The sequence below is a fragment of the Mus caroli genome, unplaced genomic scaffold, assembly GCF_978045245.1.
Source record: "Mus caroli unplaced genomic scaffold, Mus_caroli_1 scaffold_6, whole genome shotgun sequence".
In the NCBI taxonomy this organism is placed as follows: domain Eukaryota; kingdom Metazoa; phylum Chordata; class Mammalia; order Rodentia; family Muridae; genus Mus; species Mus caroli.
The window spans coordinates 59,025,060-59,051,087 of NW_028227261.1; the positions used below are offsets into that span (position 1 = coordinate 59,025,060).

General features: G+C 38.0%; 1 protein-coding gene across 1 annotated transcript in view; it reads left to right on the forward strand.

The window, feature by feature from the left end:
- The window catches only part of CUNH1orf87 (chromosome unknown C1orf87 homolog), a 59,660-nt gene that overhangs the window by 26,191 nt on the left and 7,441 nt on the right, over positions 1-26,028 (forward strand). The window contains exons 6-10 of the mRNA XM_021161116.3: positions 1,248-1,369; positions 3,428-3,593; positions 8,355-8,452; positions 18,575-18,639; positions 24,940-25,013. Of these exons, the coding sequence (XP_021016775.1) occupies positions 1,248-1,369; positions 3,428-3,593; positions 8,355-8,452; positions 18,575-18,639; positions 24,940-25,013 (525 nt within the window). The remainder of the gene's footprint in view (positions 1-1,247; positions 1,370-3,427; positions 3,594-8,354; positions 8,453-18,574; positions 18,640-24,939; positions 25,014-26,028) is intronic.

The following is a 26,028-nucleotide window of genomic DNA, read 5'->3' on the forward strand; positions in this document are numbered from 1 at the left end:
TCCACCAGATCTCCCCACTCCCTGGGGCCTCAAGTTTCTGGAGAGTTAAGCACATCTTTTCCCGCTGAGGCCAGAGCAGGATTACTCTGTCTATATATATCAGGAGCCTTGGACCAGCTCACTTATGCTGCCGGATTGGGTCCATGTTAGTTGAGACTGCTGGTCTTCCTATAGGGTAGCCCTCCTCATCCTCAGCTTCTTACACCCTTTCCCTAATTTAACCACAGGGAGCCCATAATTCAGTCCAATGGTTTGGTGTAAGTATCTATATCTGTCTCAGTCAGCTGTCTGTTGGGCTTCTCAGAGGACAGTCATGCTAGGCTCCTGTCTATAAGCACACTAGTAATAGTATCAGGCCTTAGAGCCTCCCCTTGAGACATATCCCAAGTTGGGCTGCTCATTGAACCTTCTTTCTCTCAGTCTTTTCTCCATTTTTGTCCTTGCAGTTCTTTTAGACAGGAACAATTCTGGGTCAGAGTTTCTAACTATGGGATGTCAACTCCATCTCTTCACTTGATGCCCTATCTTTCTACAGGTGGTGAACTCTACAAATTCCTTCTCCCCCACTGTTGGGCATTTCATCTAAGATCCCTCTTTTTGAGTCCTGAGAGACTCTCGCCTACCAGGTCTCTGATACATTCTGGAGGGATCCCCTGACCTCCTACTCCCTGAGGTTGCATATTTCCATTTATTTTGCTGGCCCTCAAAGATTCTCTCCTATTCCCCTCCCCCAATACCTGATCATGATCCCATTTTCCTTCCCCCTCTTCTCTCCCACCCAAGTCCCTCCCTCCCTCTGCCTCTTGTGATTGCTTTTGTCTCCCTCCCATCCTCACTTGGGCCCCTCAGCTTGTTAAACTTCTTGAGTTCTGTGGAATGTATCCTGGGTATTCTCTACTTTTTTGGCTAGTATCTACTTATTAGTGAGTACATACCATGCATGTCATTTTGGGTCTGGATTACTTCCCTCAGGAAGATATTTTCTAGTTCCATCAATTTGCCTGTAAAACTCATGATGTTCTCCTTCTTAATAGCTGAATAGTATTCCATTGTGTACTATTTTGCCATTTATCCAGATAAGATCATTTAGCTAAAACTACCAATAATTACGGGCCTGCATTTTTTTAAAGAGGATTTTTTGAAAATTATCAATAATAAACATTTTCCAAGTACATTTGACTCCAGTGGGCCTCTTTCCCTTTGATATAAATTAAATGAAGCTGTTCTATTTTATATTTAACTTTCAGGTGAATTATGGAGAGATACTCTGCTTTTTGAAAGAAGCAACTAAAGATAATTTACAGCAAAATGGAACAGCTGAATATAGTAACTCAAGGAAAACTCCAAGTCCAAGCTACCATAAACAAAGGTATTCTATTCCCCTTTATAGTCATATGGTTCCTGCATACTATATGGCTAGGTCATACCACTGTGGTGAACTGATGTGCTGTTGGTGGCTAGTGTTGGAGGTTCAAAGTTTAAGATGAAAGTATCAGCATGCTTGGGTTTGAGTTTTCAGATGTCACTTCCTTCCTTGTCCTTACATAATAGAAAGGAGAGAGAGAGAGAGAGAGAGAGAGAGAGAGAGAGAGAGAGAGAGAGAGAGAGAGACTGTAACTTCTTCTATAACTCCTTACATGAGGGCTGCATTCTCATAATCTGAGACTCCTGAGTTTGAGTTTGGTAAACAAATACTCAAACACACTAGACTTCTAGAGCTTTTAGGGCAGTAGAGACTTTCACTAGCAGTACTTGTTTACAAACACTAGGCTTGTGTGTATAGTGTCCCCACCTTTTTCCCCCTCTTTGCCTTCCTTTCCCTTACCCCATCTCTCTCATTTCGCTCTGTCTCTCTCTGTCTCTCTCTTTCTTTAAACATAAATGTCCCTGTATCAAACAGTAGAGTTGATTCTATTTCTAGAAATTTTGGCTAGTCCCATCAGAGTTGCCAAATGTACCATAAAAATCAGAGTTTAACCTTTGGGTTCTTAGTCTTATTAATAAATTTATGAATGATAGAATAGTTTAATATGCAGCAGCCAACCTTTATTTACTAAAGATTATGAAATTGTGGCCCTGGGAATTTTTCAACCATCTAGACCTCATAAATACTAAATGTGAGGCCTCTTCTGGCCCCTATACCTTATTTCATTTCCTTGTCTCATGGTCCTGAACTCTCTTCCTTCCTGACAGGCATTACATTTGGAATTATTTATTTAGCATTTAAGGTTAGTAATGGTGTCTGTCCTAGCCAAATTAGTATCTCATTTAGTCCTATAATAGTAACTGGCTGGTTTGAGGAGCTCAATAAAAATCTATTGAATTAAATAACATCTATAGTTATCTAAGGATGTCCCATGATGGGAGTTGCAGGGACACCTAAGAATCTGTTTAACAGAAGCACATAAAGAGATCATTTTTAGTGCATTGTAGAAGACAATTGCTTTCTTCAGACCAGACTGTGTTGTAGAAACACAGGACTGAGCCTGCAGCTCAGGAGGAAGCTCTCTTTATCATCTTCTGTTTGGGGCAGTTCTGTGACTTGAAGGCTGCATATCTCATCTCCTAAAGTGAGCAAGTTGAAGTACACTCTTATAACAGACTCTCCAGAAATCCTGCCATTTACACTCACATACTGTCCAGTATATAGATGTTATAGCTTCTTTCTGAGGAAGTAAAACTTCCCTTCATAAAATGTAAGCCAGTTTGAACTTCACAGAAAAGGGTATGATTCAAATGGATCAGGGGAACACTTGAATTTGGAGGTAACAGGTTCATGAAACAAATCAGAATAATATTTTAGTACCCCATTTTCATTCATCTGTTATTTAAAGAAGAAAAAGTCAAACACGACTGTCTCATTACTTACATATTTGCATGTAAGACTCTAAGTAAACACTATTTCCAAATCACTCAGTCCTCCTGACATAAAAAGAAAGGTTAGAGAATATGTAATATCCCTGCCCAACACAGGCAAATCAATCCCCATATAAATCCACTCACACTACATGGGAGCATCTGTTGGGCTTTGTTTGTGGCAATGAATGATTTGGGAATTTAATTTCCTATTAGTAATCAACTGAATTTAAAAACAGCAAGACTAAGTAAGCCAAGACTTCTTTTACAACTTGTTGCTATTTTCCTCTCAAGAAAAAAAAAATGATGGAAGAGTGATTAGGTTTTTATGTCTGTGAAATAACCCAGTAGGTTTGTGCCTCCTGAGAAGAAATTATAGATATCACTATAATGGAAAAGAGGAGTGCAAATCTATGAGCTTTGTTGCACATGCAGCTATCACCCAGATTACTAAAATTAAGGTGGATGGATAGCTTCGGTACATAGCTGAACTGAGAAACACAACATAAAAGCCTGCAGAACGTTTTAGCAGGTTGTTCTTTTCATAGTGTTTATTTGATTGTCTAATCAGCATTCCACCTCAAGATTCCAGCTTACTGTCTGAAGAGAACAAGAGCCTGCTAGAGATTTTGAAGATGGCACTAAGACCATGCCAAGGCAAATTCAGCATAGACTGCCTCAACCTGAGCTTTCGAAAAGAAGATCACTCATTCTCTGGCTGCCTGCCCCTGCCCAAGGTAACCAAAATTATATGTCAGATTTGACAAGAGTCAACAGGCTACTTACTTTCAAATATTGAGTCTATATTAACAATAAGGCACAGCTATGTTCTATGTTCTCCCTAACAACTCTCTCTCTCTCTCTCTCTTTCTCTCTCTCTCTCTCTCTCTCCCCCCCCGTGTGTGTGTGTGTGTGTGTGTGTGTGTGTGTATAATTGAGAAGAGAAAACAAAATAGAGAAAAGATTTTTGAAACATGCAGAAACGGTTTAGCAATTACTTACATTTGGGTTATGTTTAATGTTAATAATAGAAAATATAATAATATCCAAATAATATTTTACAATGCAAAGAAGTACTTTTTCAAGGCCAAATTCATTTCTCACATCCTCTCTGAGCTTCTACTTGGGGTCAGCATGTGGCATCTCAAGCCTTTGGAACACCATATTTTAGGGCTGATGTAATTTATTGCAGATAGAGCTTAGCATGCTGATTTGAGATAGTAATTACCAGTGCAGATGTGTTTCATGGAAGAGGACCCAGAACAATATTAATTCATGAATCTTCTGTAGCCAAATAAACTGATGTCTCAAAGCTACACAGGACAGAGGTGGAATGGTGATTGCTGTTATTACTATAACTGCATTGATAATACCACAGCCTCACACTGCTTAAATATGACTAGGTGCTGAGCACTGGACTAAATGCTTCACTGACATGATCTCCTAGAACAACAACAAAATTAACTCCTTACACAAAATCATGAAATGTAGGTAGGTAGGTAGGCATCGGTACTGCCTTTTCCTAAGTGAAATACATTCTGAATTTTGAAGAGGACAAATGAACTGATTCCTGGGCCACAAGTAGAAAAAGCAGAGTTATTTCAAAGTAGAAAAGGTTGGAAATTGACACCAGATGGAATGCACTTAGGAGAGGATATCCAGAAGATTTTACTGAGAACAATATCCAAAAAAAAAAAAATAGAAATTAGAGGATTAGGGAAGGTTGGGAATTATAGGAGAAAGGTCCTATCAGAGACATCACAGCATACCTTTATTCTGGGCATTCAGGGTCTAAAACTTAGGAAGTCAGATTAGCTTTTTAATTTTTAATTTTAAATTTTATTTAGTAAGAAAGCAAATATGCAGTACCAGATAAATAGGTTCAAACAAAAGCGGCCTTACTCTGGTGCTACATGTTTGTAGCCAACATGAAAAGCTAGGCTTATGCTAATGTCTTTGTGTGCATGTATCTGTGTACATGTGTACTGTACATGCAAACATGTTTCAGTAAAACGAGAATACTGCAGGCAAGTTATGACTTGCCTTTCCTGTGTTCATAAAGAATAGATTAAGAAGCAGTAGGTCTTTGTTTGATTATAAACCATTTAATGCCACTGGTGAAGCCTTGTGTTTTCAGATGTTATGCAAAAACTACAACATAAATAGCTTGAAAATTAAAATATATTCACTTAATCTCTTTTGGTCTCAGATTTTTATCTGGAAAACCTGGGTACCAAATAGTCACCTCCTTTGACTATTATGAGATCAAGTATATGAAGTTATTTGTGTATAGTCCGGTACACAAGGCCTTAAATATACCTTAACAAACACACACACACACACACACACACACACACCAGTTTTTTGAGATCTCAGTCTTGAGGTCACATGATACAACATTAAACACTGGCTATAGTGGAACCCTTAAATGTTCTTGTCTACAGCTGCCCTTGAAAGCTTAACTTTGTGGTTCAGATCCAAGGAAATAGGGTGTATTTTCCTTAGAGCTGGTATGACTTTCATGGGCCATCTGGCATCTCTTAAGACAGCTGGAACTCACTCAAAGTATAATACAGTTCAGGGAGGCATGTTAAATAGAATTCTGCTTCCTCAAAATGTGAAGCAAATTAAGGCCCAAGGGATATTTGAAACAGGAAGCAAAGGGTATAACCACACCACAACTTCCTTGCTCCTGGATCCAAGGTTGAGAGCAGATTTTAAAGGCTAGAACTAGAAGCATTGATATTTTGGACCTATAAATCTTAACATTCTTAAATTGTGAAAGAGAAAGTCATGAATTTTATTGGTAGTCTATGACAGCTCTCTATAGCTCCCTGGCATGAAAACAAAAATAAGGATATAGTGAACATGAGAACACCCAAAGAGCTTCAAAGTGTTTGCAGGGCACCTGTGGCTTCTAAGAAAAATAAATATCAAAAATAACCTACAGATCTTGTCACTCAGATCAACTGGGATTTGATGAATCACAAAAATTATAGAAACATTTAGTATAAGTCATCTTCATCTATGGACTCATCCATCCTGTTGTCTTGCACATCTTCAGTATAAGGATGATTTGACAGGACTGTAAATGCAAGGTGGATCCACTACAGAACAGAGGAGAGTGAGGTAGTAACCAGGTAGTAGAAGGCATTCATTGTGGAGAATTTAGACAAGAGAAGCCAATGAAAGAGATTAAAAATTATCAAAGGAGAGGTTGGAGTGTTCAAGAAAGCAATGAAAGAAAGTTTGGAAGAGAAGGACATGGCCATCCATGCTGCACAAAGGTCTCATTTAAAAAGGACTAAATCTGGTAAGTGGAAATCCATAGAGTTTTCTTTAACTGGTGATGATGGTTGAGTCAAACGGTAGTGTAAAACACAATACAGGAGGAAACTATATTATTGCTAAGTTATAGTTTATTGATTTTTAAAGTTTATTTACTCCTTATTGAAAACATTTCATAATTTAAAGAAGAAAATTAAACATTTCTTACTAAGGATCATTAATGTGGATATTTATGCTTTGGAGGATTTTAATGGTAATCCAGAGTAACTTTGTCATAATAAACTTTTCTGGTAGATATTTCTAATGCTCCTTATGACTGTCAGTCAGTTTTTAGCAGCCATCAATCAGTCTGTGTCTAGGCACCATGATGTACTCTTTCTAATCTGCTATTCATTTTAGCCTTCAGCAAAACTGGATATTGACAGAGTGATCTATTTTTAGAAAAGAATTTCAGTATAGGTGTTCAAAAACATATCAGTACGTGCTAATCATGAAGTGAATTAGTTTTTATTAAATAAGGATGGCAGAATGTGCAATCAATTTCCATATCTCCTTGCTTTTTTGCTACCCCCGCCCCTACACATATTCTGTGTTCATCCATTCTTTACTTTGATCCTTTATTTTCCAAGACTGCTAAACAAAAGTGGTAAGAAAATAAATGAATAAAGTACTATCCCAGCCATAAGAAAGGTCAGAAAGCAGTGAGATCGCTCCCCTCCCAGGAAAAGGCATAAAATTACTGCCAAACGGTTAACACCATAATACTCATGGTTCTAAACAGCTCTGGACCCCTTTTTTTCACCTATTATTCATATCTTCTTTTCCTCTGCCCACCATTCTCCTTAACTCTTTATGCTTTTGGTTAACTCTGTTCTTTTTTATGTTTTAGAAGAATATTTTATTTTGCTTCTACAAGTCTCTCTGACTTAATTTCTTTACACCTAGAGAGTAAGAGGCTTGTTTAAAAACCTCATAAAGACAAGGAATCATGGACTTTTTGCCTGCTTTCTTGCTTTACTATGTGCTGAGGATGAACACAAGACTTTGCCTAAGCTAAGGACGTGTTACACTTAGCTAAACCCTGTTGCTGTTTTAAAAGGTAGATTCTGTTACTGTTTAGCTATGATAATACTAACAGACCCCTAGACAACTGCTATTGGAAAGAAGATATTATACCCTATAAGGCTTCCCAAGTTCAGAACAAAATGGGAAGTGTGGTTAAGAGTCTGTTACTGTTTCTTGTGGAATGAATAAGCAAAGCATGGTAAGAACGCTCAAGAATAACTAGTTTGAATAATTCCCTTGAATTCTGGAACTTTGGAGGCTGTCCCTGGTTTCCCGGAGCTGTATCCCAGGATGATAGTTCAGAGGAGTAGTGAAGTCCGAAGGCACTTATAAAGACATTTCTCTAATTTGTTTGCTCACATTCAACTGAGTCTTTTACTCTCCCTGGTAATTAGCTAACCTAAGAAAGTCAAGATAGTGATTGTAGTGGGTATCGTTAAGTGTGAGTTTAATAGAACTGACAGTCTGGGAGGTGGGCTTCCTGCCAGGTCTGTGAGGATTATTTTGGCTATGTAAATTGATGAGGAAAGATCCTCCCTAACTGGAGGTGATAACTGTCCTGGTCTGGGGACTCAAGACTAGAAAATAGAGAAAACAAGCTAAGCACTACCATGCCTTTCTTGATCTTTGCTTGTTGACTATGGAGGCAATATGACCAGCTGCTGCATGCTCTCCCTAGCCTGGTGCCACTATTATTTGATGAGCTGAACCTTTAACTTTGAGTAAGTTTAAATGCATTATCCCTTAAATTACTCTTGTCAGGGTAATTTCTTATATCAACAAAACAAAAATGTACCACTAACCACGAATGTAACACACTTGTTTTTTACAAGTCAAAGTAAATGATACAAAATGTTTTACAATTTAGCAACAGTAAGAAGGGAAGATGGATCCATCCTCAGCCTTAACTATGCATGGGTTGGCAAAAAAAGTAAGTAATAGACAGTCTAGTGGCTTCTGAATAACAAACTACACTTGTCTCTCAACTTAATACATCTGTTACCTATAAGCACTGAGCTGGAAGTCTTACACAATATACTCCTGAGCAGTAATTCTTTCTTAAAACCATGTAGCCTATAATAATGGGAAAAAATTGAAACACCAATTCCATTTCACCCAACCTTCAAATTCTGTCTTATTTCTAGATCATATCTATATGTAGCAAGCATGGACTGTATGTAACCATGACCCTGCTGGAAACATTGCTCCACCACCAAGAACTGGGTTACCGAGGTGAAATAAGGTAAGTTGATTTTTGATGTTTGTGCCCCACCAAAATGAAAATATGATGAAGTCTTAAGTCAATATGTTGATTCTAGGAGCTGAGGCATTAAGGGGTCCCTAAATTTCAATGAAGTTTGACCTTCCTCAGAGAAATAGTAACTTCCCAAGAAAATAAGACAATGACGCGTTCTTCTGTTCTCTGCCCTACAAAGACATAGCAAGAAGGTATTCCATCTACAAGTCAGAATTAATCAAAACCATGAGAAAAAAAAACAGTGTCAAATGTTAGAAATTTTGGCTACTATGCTATGCTATTTGTGAAACTATAACAACTTTTTATGCTCATTGTCATAGGATGCCAAGTTCAGAAATCTGCCTTTAGAGAAGAATTTTCATGTGGGAACCAATCAATTTCAATCACTTGACCCCTGGGTTAAAGAATTACTGTTTATTAAAACCAAAGGGGGCTGGTAAAATGACTCAGTTGGTAAATGCCTTTACTGCCAAATCTGATGACCTAAATTCAGCCCCTGGATCCAACATGGTAGAATGAGAGAGCCAGCTCTCACAAGTTATCATCTGACCTCCACATAAAGGCACACACAGTTCCACACAATAAATAGATATAATTTCTTAAATAATGAATACAAAAAATTCTCAAAAGTCATTGAAACAGAAAACATGAAATTTCTCTAAGCCCTTAGGAACTATCACTACTGATATGTCCACATAAACAGCTAAATAATAGGACCAAACAGATGAAATAGTGTTGTAGAGGTTGAGGATCAAACATCATCATCAAACAATGATTATTAAGAAAGGAAAGCAATAAGATTGACTTACCTTGACACATAAGAAAGTGGAAATCTAACAGGCCAGAATCTCATGAGCAAATAAGATAGAGTTAGAGGTTAGGAAGAACAAGGAGGATATAATGCACCCTGCCAAAATTACCGGACATAAATCCCCACACACACACTCTGGAAATTAAAGAGTTACCTTCAAGGCTTCTTACAGGTACTGGCTGATGGATAAATTTAGGAAACTGCTCATAGCACTGGAAAGAAAAAGATAGAAAACCTTCTTCGAGCTCACCCAATCAGTGTGGGCTATTTTAATTACTTTATCCAGAATTCTAATTCTCCATTTTCCCCCTTTTCCTGCTTTCCCTTTTCTTGCTCTATAAAACTTCCAACTTCTTTTTAAAATGTTCCATATAAATAAATATTCTACACTGAGTGTAATGTCCCCCAAGTCACCTCAATTTTTAATAAATAAAATAACATTTATTTAGCATGCTATGTTTCTTGCCATATTGTAATGAACAATAAAGTACAGTACCATAGGACAAGCAGATCCTTTATTTAGCTCAGTTCTGTATCCCATATATCGAAAGCAATAGAATTTATAATGATTACTATTTGTATACATGACCTGAGTTAGGAGAGAAATTATCTCAAAATATTTCCAGTCCTCAGCTCATGGTCAAACTGAAAGATGCCTTTCCAAAACATCTCAATAAAATCAGGTTATTGTATTAAGCACTTACATAGCACCTAATCATTTTATTTCTAGCACTATTTAGAATATTGGCTTTGTTTGTGTGGTTTCTTAATTGATGTCTATACAATGATCCCCCTACAACAAGAAGCATAGCTGTTTTCCTCAAAAGGAATGATCACAGCTTCTAACTTACAAAGTAAGTACACAGTGCATTTTTGTTGAGATTGTTGATTTTTTTTATTTATCAAACCTATGCCAAAAGCCAACAACGTGCCATCGCCCCAGACATTTGGAGTACAGCTATGATTAAAACAAAGCCCCTTGCTCATACAGGTATATTTTTGTCAAGATGAAAATTAGTGTTGAAATATATGGCATGTATCAAGGTTCCAAGGGCAACAAGAGAAAGTAAAGTAGTCGGTGAAGGTTATGTGAAGAGCGGTGATAAGTGAGACTAAGAGACTAACTAGTACATGGATTTCTACAGCCCACTTTTGGAAATGAGCATTTCCTTAGGGATTGTTAAGCTATAAATATAGAAAGATGAGTTGGGAGCAAAATAGAAAACAACTGGGGGATTCCCAAAGAGGCTCTGGTCCAAATGAAGAAAAATTATGCATCAAAGATCACATTATATGTAGGACATAGTTAAGAATCCACTGATTAACAACTAACTCACAACCAATATTGCAGGGATCTAGAATATGAATGGAAATTGCTATCTTTGTCCTTAGAATATTCTAGGACATCAACACTATGAGAATCACAGAAAAATGTGTTTATAAGAGATAAACCTATTTCATTTCTAAACAGTCATTGGCTAAAGCTTCTTCTATGAATTAAACCCATTCCATTATAGGCTTTGTATGCAAACCTATATCCTTAAGAGATTAAAGATGCAATTTAGACACACATTTTAGGAGCTGAATGCTTGAATCATTATCTTAGTACATATTGTCCATTAATCTGTGTTCAATTGGAAAGCCATTTGGAATGTGGCTGTCTGCTAATTAGCAGGATTCTAGTGCTGAGCTGCCTCCTGATTAAATGTCCTTTAGAATCAATAAAACATCAGGAGGGATTGTGGTGATGTGGGATTAGCCCCATCTAGCCAAATAAAATGAGTTGTGTTCCCTTCTTAAACTAGCATGTTCCAAGAGCTGACAAGAGGGGTAATTTTGCCAACCCTGCAACAAAATTGTTTTTTTCTTTTAATACATTTTTTAAACTCTGAGATTTCTTTTTTATTTTTCCATTTTCCTAACAATTAGCAGAGACATTAGTGAATGACTGCCAGGATAAGGCGATTGTGAGGAAGACTTGATTATGATTTCTAATCTCCACTCTGAATCACCCTTATGTAAAATGAGCTCAGGTTGTATTGGGTGGAAATTATTATCCCTGTTTTTGGCCAGGGAAATGGAAGTCAGAATTCACATTTAATGTGAATTCTCTGTGACTTTGTAATAAATGGTAATTAAGGAGGACAGAGAAAGAACAGGAGGCAATCTAATACTCTAAAATTATATTGGCAAAATTAAATGCTTCAAACCAGTTTAGAACACACGTGCACACGCCAAATTGTGTTGGGGGAGGAGATAAATAATAAAGCTGCTATGGAGGCTTCCTGAATAGAGTAGAGCAATTGACATAGCCACAAGTAGGACTTACCATACACATCTGGCCCATTATAGAAAATGGAGTTAGGTTGGAAAGGACTGTTTTTGCCAATCCTGGGGACAAAGGCAACAGTTTAGGAGACAAAGGAAACATGAGGTGTCTTATTTGGCATTTGCTGTTAAAAGGGATTAGAAAAGGGGTTAAGTAAAGAACTATTAGAGATGTGCTGTCGTCTGTCTTTTGGCTCAGTGTTAGATAGCCTACCCAGCTTTCCATTCCACATTCTAAAAATGATGAGAATGCTAATAACATTGTTACTATTTATAGAGAACATTTATAGAACTTAAACAATTCCAAGCAACATTTCAAGTGCTATTAAATATTAACTCTTTTAATTCCTGTGACAGCTAGTAATTAAAGGTAGTTACTATTCTATTTTTCAGGTGAGGAAACTGAGGCAGCATGGGGAGACCAAAACCTATAAGCACCTAATAAATAAATTCATCAGTAAGGCTGAGTGAATGCAGCTCTGAAATAAAAAAAGGAGAGTTGGGCTAAGCAAGGTGGAAAGTGGAAAGCCTGAGCCTAGTGTTTGTATCTGGCAGTGTCATCCCCTAAAGCTAAGTTGTGTCAGTTAGCACAGGGACAGTTGGTTGTTGGATATACTAAGGAAAGTATGGACTATGATGTGTGATACCAATATGAAGTATCTTGTATCCAAAGGTATGGTGATGGTATCACATATACCGCTCAGAAAGAAGAGTCTCAAGTGCCAAGGATACACAGAAATTGTCATCTGTCCCTTGTCTGTAGGCCTAAGGAAGCAGTGAACAGAACCATGAAAATCAGGAGACTATATCTGTTTGGTTATACTACATGTGGACAAACTCTCATTTTATGATGCACATACATGAAAAATTCAACATATAAAGTCAACTTTAAAAGAATATTATTCACTTACCTAAATGATAATTTAAAATGCTAAAATAAAAAAAAATGCAGAAGGAATTGAATGGGGAAAGGAAGTGCAACCCTCCATAGTATTTAAAAAACATTTCTGCTCTAAAAACTAGAAAAGTTTAAGAAATTATTGTGTTTTTTCAAAGATGCAAAAACCATGAATTCTGTTGATATGAATCAGAAAGTAATAAGCATAGTAAGACAAACTAATGATAAAAATGTAGCTGAGACCCCAGAGAAGGGAGATGCTAGGAGTGAAGGGGTGAGGTAGGAGTGGGTAGGTGGGTAGGGGAACACCCTCTTAGAGGTAAAGTGGAGTGGGGTGGGAGGCTCGTGGAGGGGGCACCAGGAAGGGGGACAGCATTTGAAATGTAGATAAATAAAATAATTTTTAAAAAGAATTAAAGACTATTTGATAGAATCATGGAGAACATGAGGAAGTAGGGGTAATTTCAAAGAAAGCACACCTCTCAAGGAGAATTAGCCTCCAAACAATGACATCATTGCATACACTAGCAAGCATTTGCTGAAAGGACCCTGATATAGCTGTCTCTTGTGAGACTAGGCCGGGGCCTAGCAAACACATAAGTGGATGCTCACAGTCAGCTATTGGATGAATCACAGGGCCCCCAATGGAGGAGCTAGAGAAAGTATTCAGGGAGCTAAAGAGATCTGTAACCCTGTAGGTGCAGCAACATTATGAACTAACCAGTACCCCGGAGCTCTTGACTCTAGCTACATATGTATCAAAAGATGGCCTAGTCGGCCATCACTGGAAAGAGAGGCCAATTGGACACACAAACTTTATATACCCCAGTACAGGGGAATGCCAGGGCCAAAAAGTGGGAATGGGTGGGTAGGGAAGTCGGGGGGAGGGTATGGGGGACTTTTGGGATAGCATTGGAAATGTAATTGAGGAAAATATGTAATAAAAAAATATTAGAAAAGTCACTATGAATCAATTTTAAAAAGGAACATATAATTATGTTCTAATATGAAAAATATAATATGCAATGTTAAACTTGGGGATCTTCTGCAGAAGTGACCCTAAAGTAGCTTTAGAAAAAAAGACATAGAATATTAGATATGTAACTAGAACAGAGGTTCAACCTAAAGTGACTTGTGGGACATTAGGAACAAAATAAGGAAAAGAAAACAAAATTAAACTACACTAAACTAAAACCAAAGTCCTGATTATGATAGCTCACTTTCTGATGATAGAACAAAACACTCTGAATTTCTGTGCTGTAATTTTTTACCTGTATGTAGCTGAATGCATTAGAGACTGAAAAATCCAAAATCGGGTGGCCTGAGCAGCATGGTCTTTGGTGAGGGTCTCACAGTCTATGTCACAACATCATAGAAGTCATTATGACAGAAATGTGTTCGAGAAGGAGAGATTGCATGATAGGACAAACAGAAAAAAGCCACTGAGTTGGAAGAGTAGTGTTGCTATTTTTATAACAACTAATTGTCAAGGGATTTACCAGGAAACTTTGAGAACTGTATTAATCTCTTCCAAGGGTAATAGTCTTGATGCCTACTAACTTTCCTTTAAGCTTCGACTCTCATAAATTTGACTAGCTCAACATTGCCATGCTGTAGAGTGAAAGTCAATTCCATAAACTTTTAGGTGACCCGCACAAGCCATACTGAAGTGAAAGCACCAACTAAAGAAACTTTGTAGTCCCATGGAAACAAATTGAAAGAACTCATTATGAGTTAGGTCAAATTGTGAAAAAATGTCCCCATGTGTTTGTATATTGCAATGGGAATTTGTATTATAGAGACAACAAAATTCGACAAGACCTTATGAAAAACAAAATGGAAGGGAAAATTAAATGTAAATGAATAAAAATCAGACTGGTCACAGACTTCTGCAACATAAATGTTAGCTGAAACTGAAACAATGATCATAATTTCAAAGTGGAAACAGTGAAATGAAGTTGTAAGACCTGCCCATCTTGTGGATCTGGAGTAAGAAAACAGGGTATGACTCTTGAATGGGTATCATTAATCTGTGTCTTGGGCTAAGTAGCTTACATGTCCTTTATAATGGTGGTCACTATGAGAGAAAATAATGAATAACAGGTGTGGTTGAACCCAATAACCACTACTCAAATTGACCCCAGCCAACAGCGGCTGTGACACTCCTCACTACCTATCCCAATATTCAGGATTCCTGAATAAAAGTCACACACATACACACACATACACACACACACACACACACACACACACACACACACACACACACACACACATATGCCTTAAACAGCTCAATGACTGGGCCACTTCCTAACCTCCACATAACTGATCCAGCCTCCTCCAATATCCCTGAGTCATTACTTACTAAAATATGCATTCTATCCTAGGTCCAGACATGGAACCCTCTTAGGCCATGATCCCCTGCTACCTACATGACATCTATGCTCTTTGCCCTCTGCACCTCCCAGGAGTGATGTTTCCTCTCCTTCTCCCAGCAGAGTGGCTCTCTCTCTCTTCCTGCTCCTTCTTGTTCCCTTGCCCAGAATCCCTTGCCTAAAAGTTTCTCCTCTGTCTCCCTGGCCAGTCATTGGTTTCTGCTAACTTTATTTACAAATCAAGCCCAACTAGAGGCAGGATCCCTCAGTCTTACTGCAGGGACACTGACTGCAAACAGGTTTTTGGGAAACCTAGTTAGCAAGATAATACAAGCATCAACAAATAGGTACCAAGAACACTCTCTGGAATCAATGTTAAAATGATAAACACAGTTGAAATTGAAAACTGAAACTACTTGTTGCTGCTGCTATTGTTGCTGCTATTGTTGTTTGAGAAAGATTCCCACCTAGTTCAGGCTGGTCTGGAATTTTCCATGTATCTGCAGATGACCTTGAAGTCCCAATCCTTTATCTCTACCCCAAATCAATATACCCCCTAGAGGTCAAATTCCTGACTTCATGCCTGCTAAACACAAATTCTACCACTTACCTCTCTCCAACCCTGGAATTGAAACATGAAATGAAATTCTCCTGAATCTAGAATCAAGATCATAGTATTTGTTCTAAGTCCTATCCTTTCTAGCTGGAAGATGAGGGCTTGGTACAATACTTTTGTTATTACTAGTGCCTATTATAACCATGGGAACCAATTCTTAAGTTGAGTGGCTCTTTGAAAGTCTAGAAATGTAAGAGATAGAAATTGAAAATATTTAGTAGAATAGTTTTAAGAAGTGTATTGGTTACACAAGTCTTATATGTCTGTTCAGTCAAATAACATCCAAGTTGAATATTTAGGACTACTTACCACTTTTTCCTCCCCTTGCTTGCAGAATATGATCAAGAAAATGTTGAAAACATTCCAGGAGTGTTTTATCTGGGGTCTTGTCTCTTGTGTTTTTTTTCTCTTTATGTATTTATTATTCATCTCTCTCTCTCTCTCTCTCTCTCTCTCTCTCTCTCTCTCTCTCTCTCTCTCTCTCTCCTCTCTCTCTCTCTCTCTCTCTCTGTGTGTGTGTGTGTGTACACATGTGCATGTACACTTTCATGCACTTATGCTTGCACCTGTAGACATCAGAGGATAACTTTTCAGAATCCCACTGAGGGTTGTAGGATCAAATTCAGATTATTGAGCTTATATAACAAGGTGCTTTATTGACTGAACCATCTCTCTGGCCCTTCTCTTTTTCTTGGTATCCGAGAGAACATGGTCTGACATTGCCTGACAGATCCTCAAAACAAAGAGAGTACAGTCTGTGACTGTCAATAGATCGAGGTTCTTGCTTGTTTTGCTTTATTTTCAAAGACTAGAAGATGGTCTAGGCATATTTCTGCACTTCCTAAGTTTCTTAAAATAAAGAAATTTTAAAATATGGAGCCAGTACAGTCAGTTTCTAGACCTGAGCTGGTGCTTATATGATTTTTACCACTCCCCATGAGAGCTTTCTGTCCTCCATCTTTTCTTTACTATCTGCAGTCACCAGATTTTCTGGTTGCAGCATTACATATCATGGCTTATTTCTTCCTCACACGAAGCTCTAGAGAGCACATGTTCAAAGCTCCTATCAGAATACACATGTTGATCAAAGAATTTTTCTGACATATGACCCATGTACAGGAAAAGGCCCATGAGGTATAAACAAAGCAAACTGGGTTCATATTTAAAATGTCACTTCTATTTAAAGATAATGAAATCATATGACATTCGAACTCCTTGAGAAAACCTAAGACACATGTTTGCCAACTTCCTCTCCACTTCAGTCTGCCTTCTGCTGGATGAGAAATCAACAAAACTCTCCATTTGCAGTTAGGTTGCTTGCAGCAGAATCTGTTTTTCACCAACATGAGAGAATGTAAATTTCCTTTCTTCCTCATTTTCCCTATTCTTTGAGAAGTTTGTACAATGTATCTTGATCATAGTCACTTCATTCCCTAACTCCTCCTAGATACATTCGCACATCCCCCCACACACAACTGTTTGCTCGCTTTCCCTATATCAAGTCTTGTGTTTTCTATATAGTATTGAATGTGTAGCCTTAACTGGAGCTTGCACAAACCTCCAGGGACCTCTCTCAGTCTTCTGAAGCTACCAACAGCCACATAGTTAGGAGGTGGGATTTCATGCCTCTTCCTATCTCCAAGCTAGGATCTTACCGGATTAAATATGAGCAGATCTTGTGCATTCTTTCTCAACTGCCATGAATTTATATGTGCAACTGTTCTATTGTATCTACAAAATGGTTTTCTTTTAGTGAACCACTATCTCTGGCTCTTACTATCTTTCTAACTACTCTTCCACAATGATGACTGATTCTTGGAAGAAGGGACTGTAATACAGATGTATTGTTTAGAGCTTTATGTTTAACAGTTTCTTACTCTATACACGTTGACCAATTGTGAGTCTCTGTATTAGTAACATGAGACAACTCATAATATTGGGGAAAAAGAAAAAATCAAGAAGGACCAGAAACAAATTTAATAACAGAGTTTGAAATAGGAACAGAGAGTAGAACAGAAGTGAGAAGAAGGAATGAAGAAAATCATAGAGAGGTGGGGTCACATCCTTGGCTAAGCAGCATATGGATGTGTGACTATAGTCCTAACCACACTATATCCAAAAGGAAACCAGGCATCTATTACTGACAGAGAAGAGCATATTTACTTAACATATAAATGGCTGTTAGGCAAGCAAATGTAAGTGATTTTTCACTACCAAAGCTCTGCTGGATTAGTTCAAGCTTTAGATATCAGATTTCAGTTAAAATATACCCAATACAATTACTTCTAGGGCAATTCATTAACTATTATCTAAGTACATCACATGTAACTATCCCCCTTCTATGTTTGTTCCGTGTTGTAATTATTTCCACACTTAGGACAGGAAAAAGGGACGTTTTTAATAACTACTTATCAAGAAGATCTCATGACTGATTTAACTTATAACTAAGAGGTAAATGCATAAAATTTTGAAGTGCAGAATGGTGCTAACACGACAGGTCATTCTTATAAGTTGTGAATAAACGTATTCATTTTCCTATATTAGTAGTAATGCAAAAACTGGCTAGTTTTTACTGACATCAGAATTGTCACTGATTTGATGGCTAGAGGCACCTCTGTCCTTAGCCAGATTTTCTCAGAGTTCCCTGGTATCTGAATGCCTTGACCTTGCCAACAGACTCCAGTCTCCAGTAATTTATTTGTTTGTTTGGGGATGCTAGATTTCTTACCTTGGGTCCATGATTGTGTGTCTGTTTGTTTTTAAGGCAGGAAATCACTGTAAAACTTAGACTGGCCTCAACCTCTTGATCCTCTTGGTTTAGTCACCAACCATTCCCCTGATATCCTGATACTGATGGCCTAGGCCTCCATACTCAGCTTTGGCTGTAACTCTGAGGGCATCTAACTCCCTGCACCAAAGTCCTTTCTAGCAGATATACCTAGAGCATCTCTGCTTCCTCCACTGATAGCAAAACTCCTTTTAGTAGTACAACCAAACAGCAAAACTCAGCTTTGACTTTCATACTTCCAATGCAGTGGGAGCTTCATTCTCATCACTCAGGTCTCTATTTCTTACGCAGGTGGAAGAACTTTGTTAAGTGGCTGAACAGAGCTTCTGCTGATTTGTTATGTGACATGCCAGCAGGTGAGTGCTGTGCTTTGTGCCTCAGCAAACTTACCTGGGTTTTAGCTTTCTTTCTTTCTTTTTTTAATATAACATTCTTTTATATATATATATATAAATATAAAATGTATATGAGTACACTGTAGCTGTCTTCAGACACAACAGAAGAGGGCATCACATCCCATTACATATGGTTGTGAGCCACCATGTGGTTGCTGGGAATTGAACTCAGGACCTCTGGAAGAGCAGTCAGTGCTCTTAACCGCTGAGCCATCTCTTCAGCCACTGGGCTTTATCTTGTTCTTCCCAAAAATATTCAGTGAAAAATACGATAGGACTGAAATTTTCACTTAAAAATTATTCTTTTATGTTAGTTGGATGATGAGGGCCATCAATCTCAAAGCTCCATATTTTCACTTTTTGTAGTAACTCTTTGACATGAACCTAGAACACTTGCATAGGAAATTGGAATTATTTACTTAAATTTCAGACGCATTTTCTTTGATCTAGCATTTTCAGGTTAGTATTATTTAGCTAATAAATCATCAAATATAATATAAGTATATAGATATCAAATATATGTGTATATGGATATATGTTTAGTGCAGCAACTGTTATAAACATTGTAAATTTGGAAGCAGTAAAAAAAGACTTTGGGACTATTCATTTAAATTATTGTACAATCAGTTGATTAAACTGTGGAATTATAAAACAAAATGACTGGGCTAATATAAAATGATTTTTCTGCCATACTAGTAAGTAAGATTATAAACATGAATATGGCAAAATATTTAACAATTGTCAAATTTAAAGATGACAGGTGAAAATATGCATTTATAATAATATCCACTAACTATTGTGAATATGTGCAAGGTACTAAGTAGGCATGGTTGGGTAGACTGGATGATGACTATATATGCCTATATACATGTGGAGAAAAACATCTTACAAGGTATTTTATACATAGAAATACATATAGGGTATTAGTCATATATGAATCAGAGGCTGAAAAAGTTGAAAAATATGTGAAGAATGTGTTCATGTTCTTGACCTCTCTAACAAATTTTCACAATCTTGTGACTTACAGCAGCATAGAATGCTTCAGTCATAGTTCTGAAATCTGGAACTATTAAATCTGAGTATCATTGAAAGCCATAGTCCCTCTGAAGCCTTTAAACAAGTGTCTTTGTTTGCCTCTTCCAGGTTTTAGCAACCATAAGCCCCCCCTTAGCCCATTATATATGATTTCATTCTCTGCCCATACCTCCATTTGCTCTTCTTCTGTCTCCTCTATATCTCTGTACTCAAATACCTTCTCCTTCCCCTTGTAAAGACCTTGTCTAAACTTGATTACATCTGTAAAGGTTGTGTCCCAAATAAGGCAATCTCACAGGTGCCAGTGGTAGAAAGTGAACATATTTCTTGGGAGAAATGGACACAACTCAATACTTTACTTTGACAGAATCCAGAGTTAGGGTATAAGAAGCATTTTCCATTCTTAGGGCTACAGAAAGCATACCATAGATTGGCATACCATGTCAAACATCTAGAAGGCAGTGTTTTTGCACACATGGTCAAGTATCTCTAAGGAAAACTCAAGGAGCTGGAGAAATCATTCCCCAGGACATGCAGTGAAACTGCACATTAAAGTGTCACATAATTGTAAAGATTACTGTTCTTGTTTTGCAAACAAAACACCATGTTATAGTGCTGAGACCATTAAACTGGAGTCATGAGCCTGTGGATTCACACATGATTCCTGTTGAGAATGATGTGTGAGATCACTATATATCACAACTATATCATAGCTGTAGTTGTGAGAAGAACTTTAGTTTAATAGTTCTAATTCCAGCTCTGAGACTGTAGTTAATCTATGCTTCTAACAATATCCTAGATAAAGCTATATATCTAATATAGATATTGAGACATGGATAAAAATTAAGAATCATTAACTGTACTAGTCAAAATTATCCAAGAAACATACAGGAAGGGCTGAAGAGATGTCTTAGCAGTTAGGAAAGCCTGCTGCTCTTACAGGGGACCACAGTTTGGTTTCTATCACCAATGTAGTGCAACTCATACCCTCTGTCCCATATTGCCAACTGTGAGATCTTACACACACACACACACACACACACACACACACACACAATATCCTTTCAAGGCAAAAGGAATTAAATAGTAAATATTTTCTCTCTTATCAGAGGCTCATAATCAATATGATATCCAGCTTTGAGTCAAGAAAGATGGTGGTTAAGATACTGGTAGAGGTGTAGATTAACTAGAACAATCTCAGAGCTGGAACTGAAGATCAATCCTACCAAACCATGGCACACTGGAATGGTAGCAGAGTGGTCCTAGAAAGAAAAATGTAATTTCTATGCCCAAAAGTGAAAAAGGAAGGGGGAGAATCACCAGGGAAAGAGTTAGGGCTGGAAGCTAAACAGACAGAAGTTAGCATCAATGCTAAGGCTCATCCAGGAGGTCTTGGCACTCATAGCACTTGTTTCCCCTCCATTTGCCCTGTGCAATAGCTCTCTCTTCATTGTGACTTCTTTGGATGAACTCCTCAGTGACTCCTGTGTGGTTCTCAGCCCTGAATTTGGGTTTGGCTATGTTGGAAACACATATCATACCTGACATTGGAATGTGTCTGTTTCCTGACTTCATGTCTAAAATGTACATTGCATGAGAAGAAAGAGCTTGTCTTGTTCACTCTTATCATGTCCTTCCCTCAACAGTGGAGCTTCTAGGAAGCACGTGACTAGTATGTCCTCGCTGAATGAATGAATCAGAAACAGATGTGTAGCCTCCTGATGTTAAGAAGACAGCTGAAATTTTTATTGTAGTAGGTCATATAGGGTCAAATAGAGTTAATTTCCATCTTGTAGCGTTATTATTTAGGTTATGTGAAAAACACCTGCCATTGATCAGCATTTGAAGTGTGTTAGTTTGATGATCACACAAACTTCATTCATTAGGATCCATGAGTCCAGGAGTTTTTATCTCAGTCAAATGCTTTCAACCTTGTTTCATTTTAAAATCAACTAGAGGATACTTTAAAAAAGTATTATTCTGGGTTCTGCTCAGCTGAAATCAGGATTTAATTGGTCTGGTGAGACACTTGAGCACTGATCATTTTTAGAGCTCCCCAAGTTGAGCTTATGTCCAACCAGCACAAATGAGCGTGGATTTCAATAATCAGTGGGAGCAAACAGGAGAAGAGATGGCTGTATGAATATCACAGTTCCTTGGCAGCCTTATAAGTCTTTGTCCTTCCCACTCTTGGAAACTTCTAGAAGCCAGTGGGGTCTATCTCCCCCAGTGCAAGTCTTCCAGTGGCTGACTAGACAGATGGTTCTCATTTATCCTTCCTGCTGTGTTAGGGAGAAGAAAAAGAAAAAAAAAAGATCTCCAGCACAGGTCTTTCAAATGATGTTTACACATGCAAGCAATTACCTCTGTATATACCATCAGCTATGACAAAGGAAAAGGGTAAACTTAATAGAAACCAAGTACATGTTTCATATATTCTCCTAAGGGAACCCTGACAACCACAAGGAATTGCTAGACAGAAACACAGAAATCAAGTAGAGTCTTCATATATTCTCCAATGAGAACACTGAAAAGCTCATATACAATAAGGAAGAGATAGACAGAGACCAATCTAGGTTCTAGGTCTTATTCTAAAAAGTCCCAGGCATTAACTGGCACCCAGAAAACTGCCTGGCATGTTGTATGATAAATCCTCTCCTGTGGTGAAATGATGTTTGCCTAAGGTTGAATACCCTCCTTTGTTGAATATTTTACATACATGATATGTACTTCATGATATTATGGCAACTTTCTGGAATTTCACAAAAGAAATAACTGAACCAAAAGTTCACAGTTGGTAAAAGAAACCCACAGGATTAGTGTTTAGATCTGTCTGATACTCAACATCCCCACCTTTTTTCCATTCACAGCTGCTAGAGTCCTTTTTTAGCTGTCCATCTCTGTGATTTAAAGTAATCGGAAGCATTTTCAATAAAGAACAAATTCTTTTTTTTTTTTCACAAACTTAGTGCAGTGAGCAGATCTCAGTACAAGTAGGTGTTCATGGGTTCCCATGGCAACTCAAATTTTTAACAGATCTATTCAGATTTGCCTTGAAGGGATTGCCATCATGATCTTTAGTGAGCATCAGTTGAGGTTTATTCAATGGCATCCGGGTAGGTATGAGAGATAAAGGAATGAAGAAACACATTCTTCTTAGAGGATTGGGGAAAAATGGGAAAAGGAACCACACACTTTATTTTCTAAATGTCACATAAAAGTGCATAGCCATTCATCTGAGCAAGTACTGAGGACCATTCTCATGCTGGAGGCCAAGACACCAGGTAAACATGAAATTGCATTGTCTTCTCCATCAAAAAAAGATGAAGAAGAAGAAGAAGAAGGAGGAGGAGGAGGAGGAGGAGGAGGAGGAGGAGGAGGAGGAGGAGGAGGAGGAGGAGGAGGAGGAGGAGGAGGAGGAGAGAAGAAGAAGAAGAAGAAGAAGAAGAAGAAGAAGAAGAAGAAGAAGAAGAAGAAGAAGAAGAAGAAGAAGAAGAAGAAGAAGAAGAAGAAGAAGAAGAAGAAGAAGAAGAAGAAGAAGAAGAAGAAGAAGAAGAAGAAGAAGAAGAAGAAGAAGAAGAAGAAGAAGAAGAAGAAGAAACGACGACCTAGGTAGATGGTCCAGTTGATAAAGCGATTGTTACATAAACATGAGCACCTGAGTTTGGTTCACAACACCTATGCTTAAAAAAAAAAAAAAAAAAAAAAAAAAGAATAAGAAGCCAGGCAAAGCAGGGAACCATATGGCTGTAACCACAGGGCTAGGAATGCAGAGACAAGGACTCTGGAGTTTTCTGCTTGCTGGGCACTCAGTCTAGCCAACTAGTGAACTCTAGATTCTGGGGCAGACCCTGTCTCAAGAATACAAGATACAGAGTAACTGAGGAAGATGTCTCTGGTCTTCACACACAAATATACTTGAGTTCATAGTGCATTATCACATGTGGACACACACAAATACCTACATATGTGTACTATGCATATCCAAACACAAACATACAAAAAGTAATTGAAGAAGATAATTCATAATGATCCAGGGAGGCAATGCTAATAGACTATTACAAAGGGGCTCTAACCTGAAATTTAGGTAACACTCTTAACTTTTTAACACTTTTTTTTTTTGTGACAGAGTTTCTCTGTGTAGCCGTGGCTGTCCTGGAACTCACTCTGTAGACCAGGCTGGTCTTGAACTCAGAAATTCGCCTGCCTCTGCCTCCCATGTGCTGGGATTAAAGGCATGCACTTGCTATGTTCTAGGTAATTCCATTTCATCCTAACCGTCACCTAAGTTGCCCTCCTTCTGTCAGTAGAAAACCCCTGAGGCAGGAAGAAATGGAGTAGAATGCTCATAGTCATGGATCTCATAACAAAAGTAGGCAGGATTTAAATCCAAGGTATCTAGGCCTAGACCTGATATTGTCACCCACTATGTTATGTTTCACTGCCTCCTTCCAACTTTGTATAAATATTTTGGTTCATTTTTACTGAAATTAATGAGACCCAACTGAGAAATCATGTATTTTCATTAATGATATATTTACATTTCTCTTGGCATATGATAGTGACAGGGATTTAGAGTCATTAGGGTACTCCCTAGACCTTTGTGGACTGCATTTAAAGCAAGTCAGTTTTATCCATGAAGGTAGCAGCCTGTAGCCTGGGAATTGCAGGTGATCACACCCTTAACTGAAAAGGGGGTACAGTGCTTGCATTCTGGGAGACAGAGTCACCAGAGTCACAGGGTTCACCTCGCTAAACTGCATGGACCTTTCTGGTTCAGAGTCTTCCACAGGTTGTACTTTGGCTCATTTTTATGCGTACCATCACCATGCCTTTATCCAGGTGACTTCTGCTTATTGTTCTGTTCATTAACTTGCTTCATTTCCTGCGAGAATAATCCCTTCCAACCATGCCCACTGCTCCTTAATAAGCTCAAATATTTTCCTATCTTCATATGTTTCTTTTCTGTATGTATGTATGTATGCATGTATGTATGTATGTATGGTAATGGTATATAAAGAATCCATTGAGCAACTGTTTACCACCCCCTCCCTCATTCTGAGATCCACAAGGTAAGAACCTGGCCTTCTGTCCACCAAGTGTCCCGATTGCCTAACATATGCCACTTACCCAGCAGAGCCAGAATGTGGCCTTTGTCTTGGGTGTATGTGTATGCCACATGAGTGTGCCAAGTTTAACCCTTCTCTCTGTCTTTTTCTTGTTTAGAAATGAGTAAAAAGGAAACCAAAGGGGACTTGGTTGACATCCCTGAAAGACCCCAAAGAAAAACTGAACATGTGGTATGCAGCTGGGCATGTGGTGCACCTGGGAGGGCCTTGAGGAACCCTGATTCTCACATCTTTCTGGCCTAGGCCCTCCCCTGTGGTTTCTTTATTTTTCACCCTACACCTTATTTTCTGACTGTCTTTAGGACCTGCCTCAAACAGAAAAGGGAGACCTATTAACTCCTAGAATATGGGTTAACGCCTAACCTAGTTAGCATGAGGAAGCCTCTTGCCTGTGCTCAGTGATGCATTTGCCACATTCCCAAATCAATTGTCTTTTTAGTACCTGTACAGCAGAGTGTCCAAATCATGTGGCCACCAACTGTCATTAGACGAAAGTGTGGCTAGAAGAACATTTTGATTTCTTAACGCTGGCTTCCATAACCTGAGGGCAACCTTTCCCTAAAGGATTGCCTTTTAAAATGTAACAAGTTCTCTGATTCTCAAAAGAAAGAAAGGAAGAGAGAGTGTGGGGGGAGAAGAAAATAAATACACACCAAATGATTAAAACTCCCCCTTAATATTCTCAGCATTTAGCCAGGAGATATTGAAAAACTGAAAGGTAGTATGATTTTTCTATTGTTGTTTTGACATGTCTGGATTAGAACATAATTCATCTTAAAATGATATGAGGTCTCTTCATGCACTTCACACATGGAAGTATTTTAGAAAACAGTATCCATTTTGGCAAGCATCTTGCCACGCGAAAACAACCACAAATGCTTTCCTCCTTGAGTGTTAAGTCTGTTGTGAATAAGAGTTTTTAAAATGCATTTTGCTCTTTTATTTTGCTTCCTGTAGAACTTTTTAAAAAATTTCTGTAATAATTAACTCTTCTCAAATCCTTGTACAAACAATCTTCATTGCCCCACTTTTTAATAAGGAGATGAAGCAGAGGTTTGATAAGACAACTTTCTATAATCCAAGAGAAATAATCAATCCATATGTTCATTCATTCATTCATTCATTCATTCAATAAGCATGTGCTGAGAATCTCTGTCAGCCACTAACAAGACCTTAGAGATTTTTC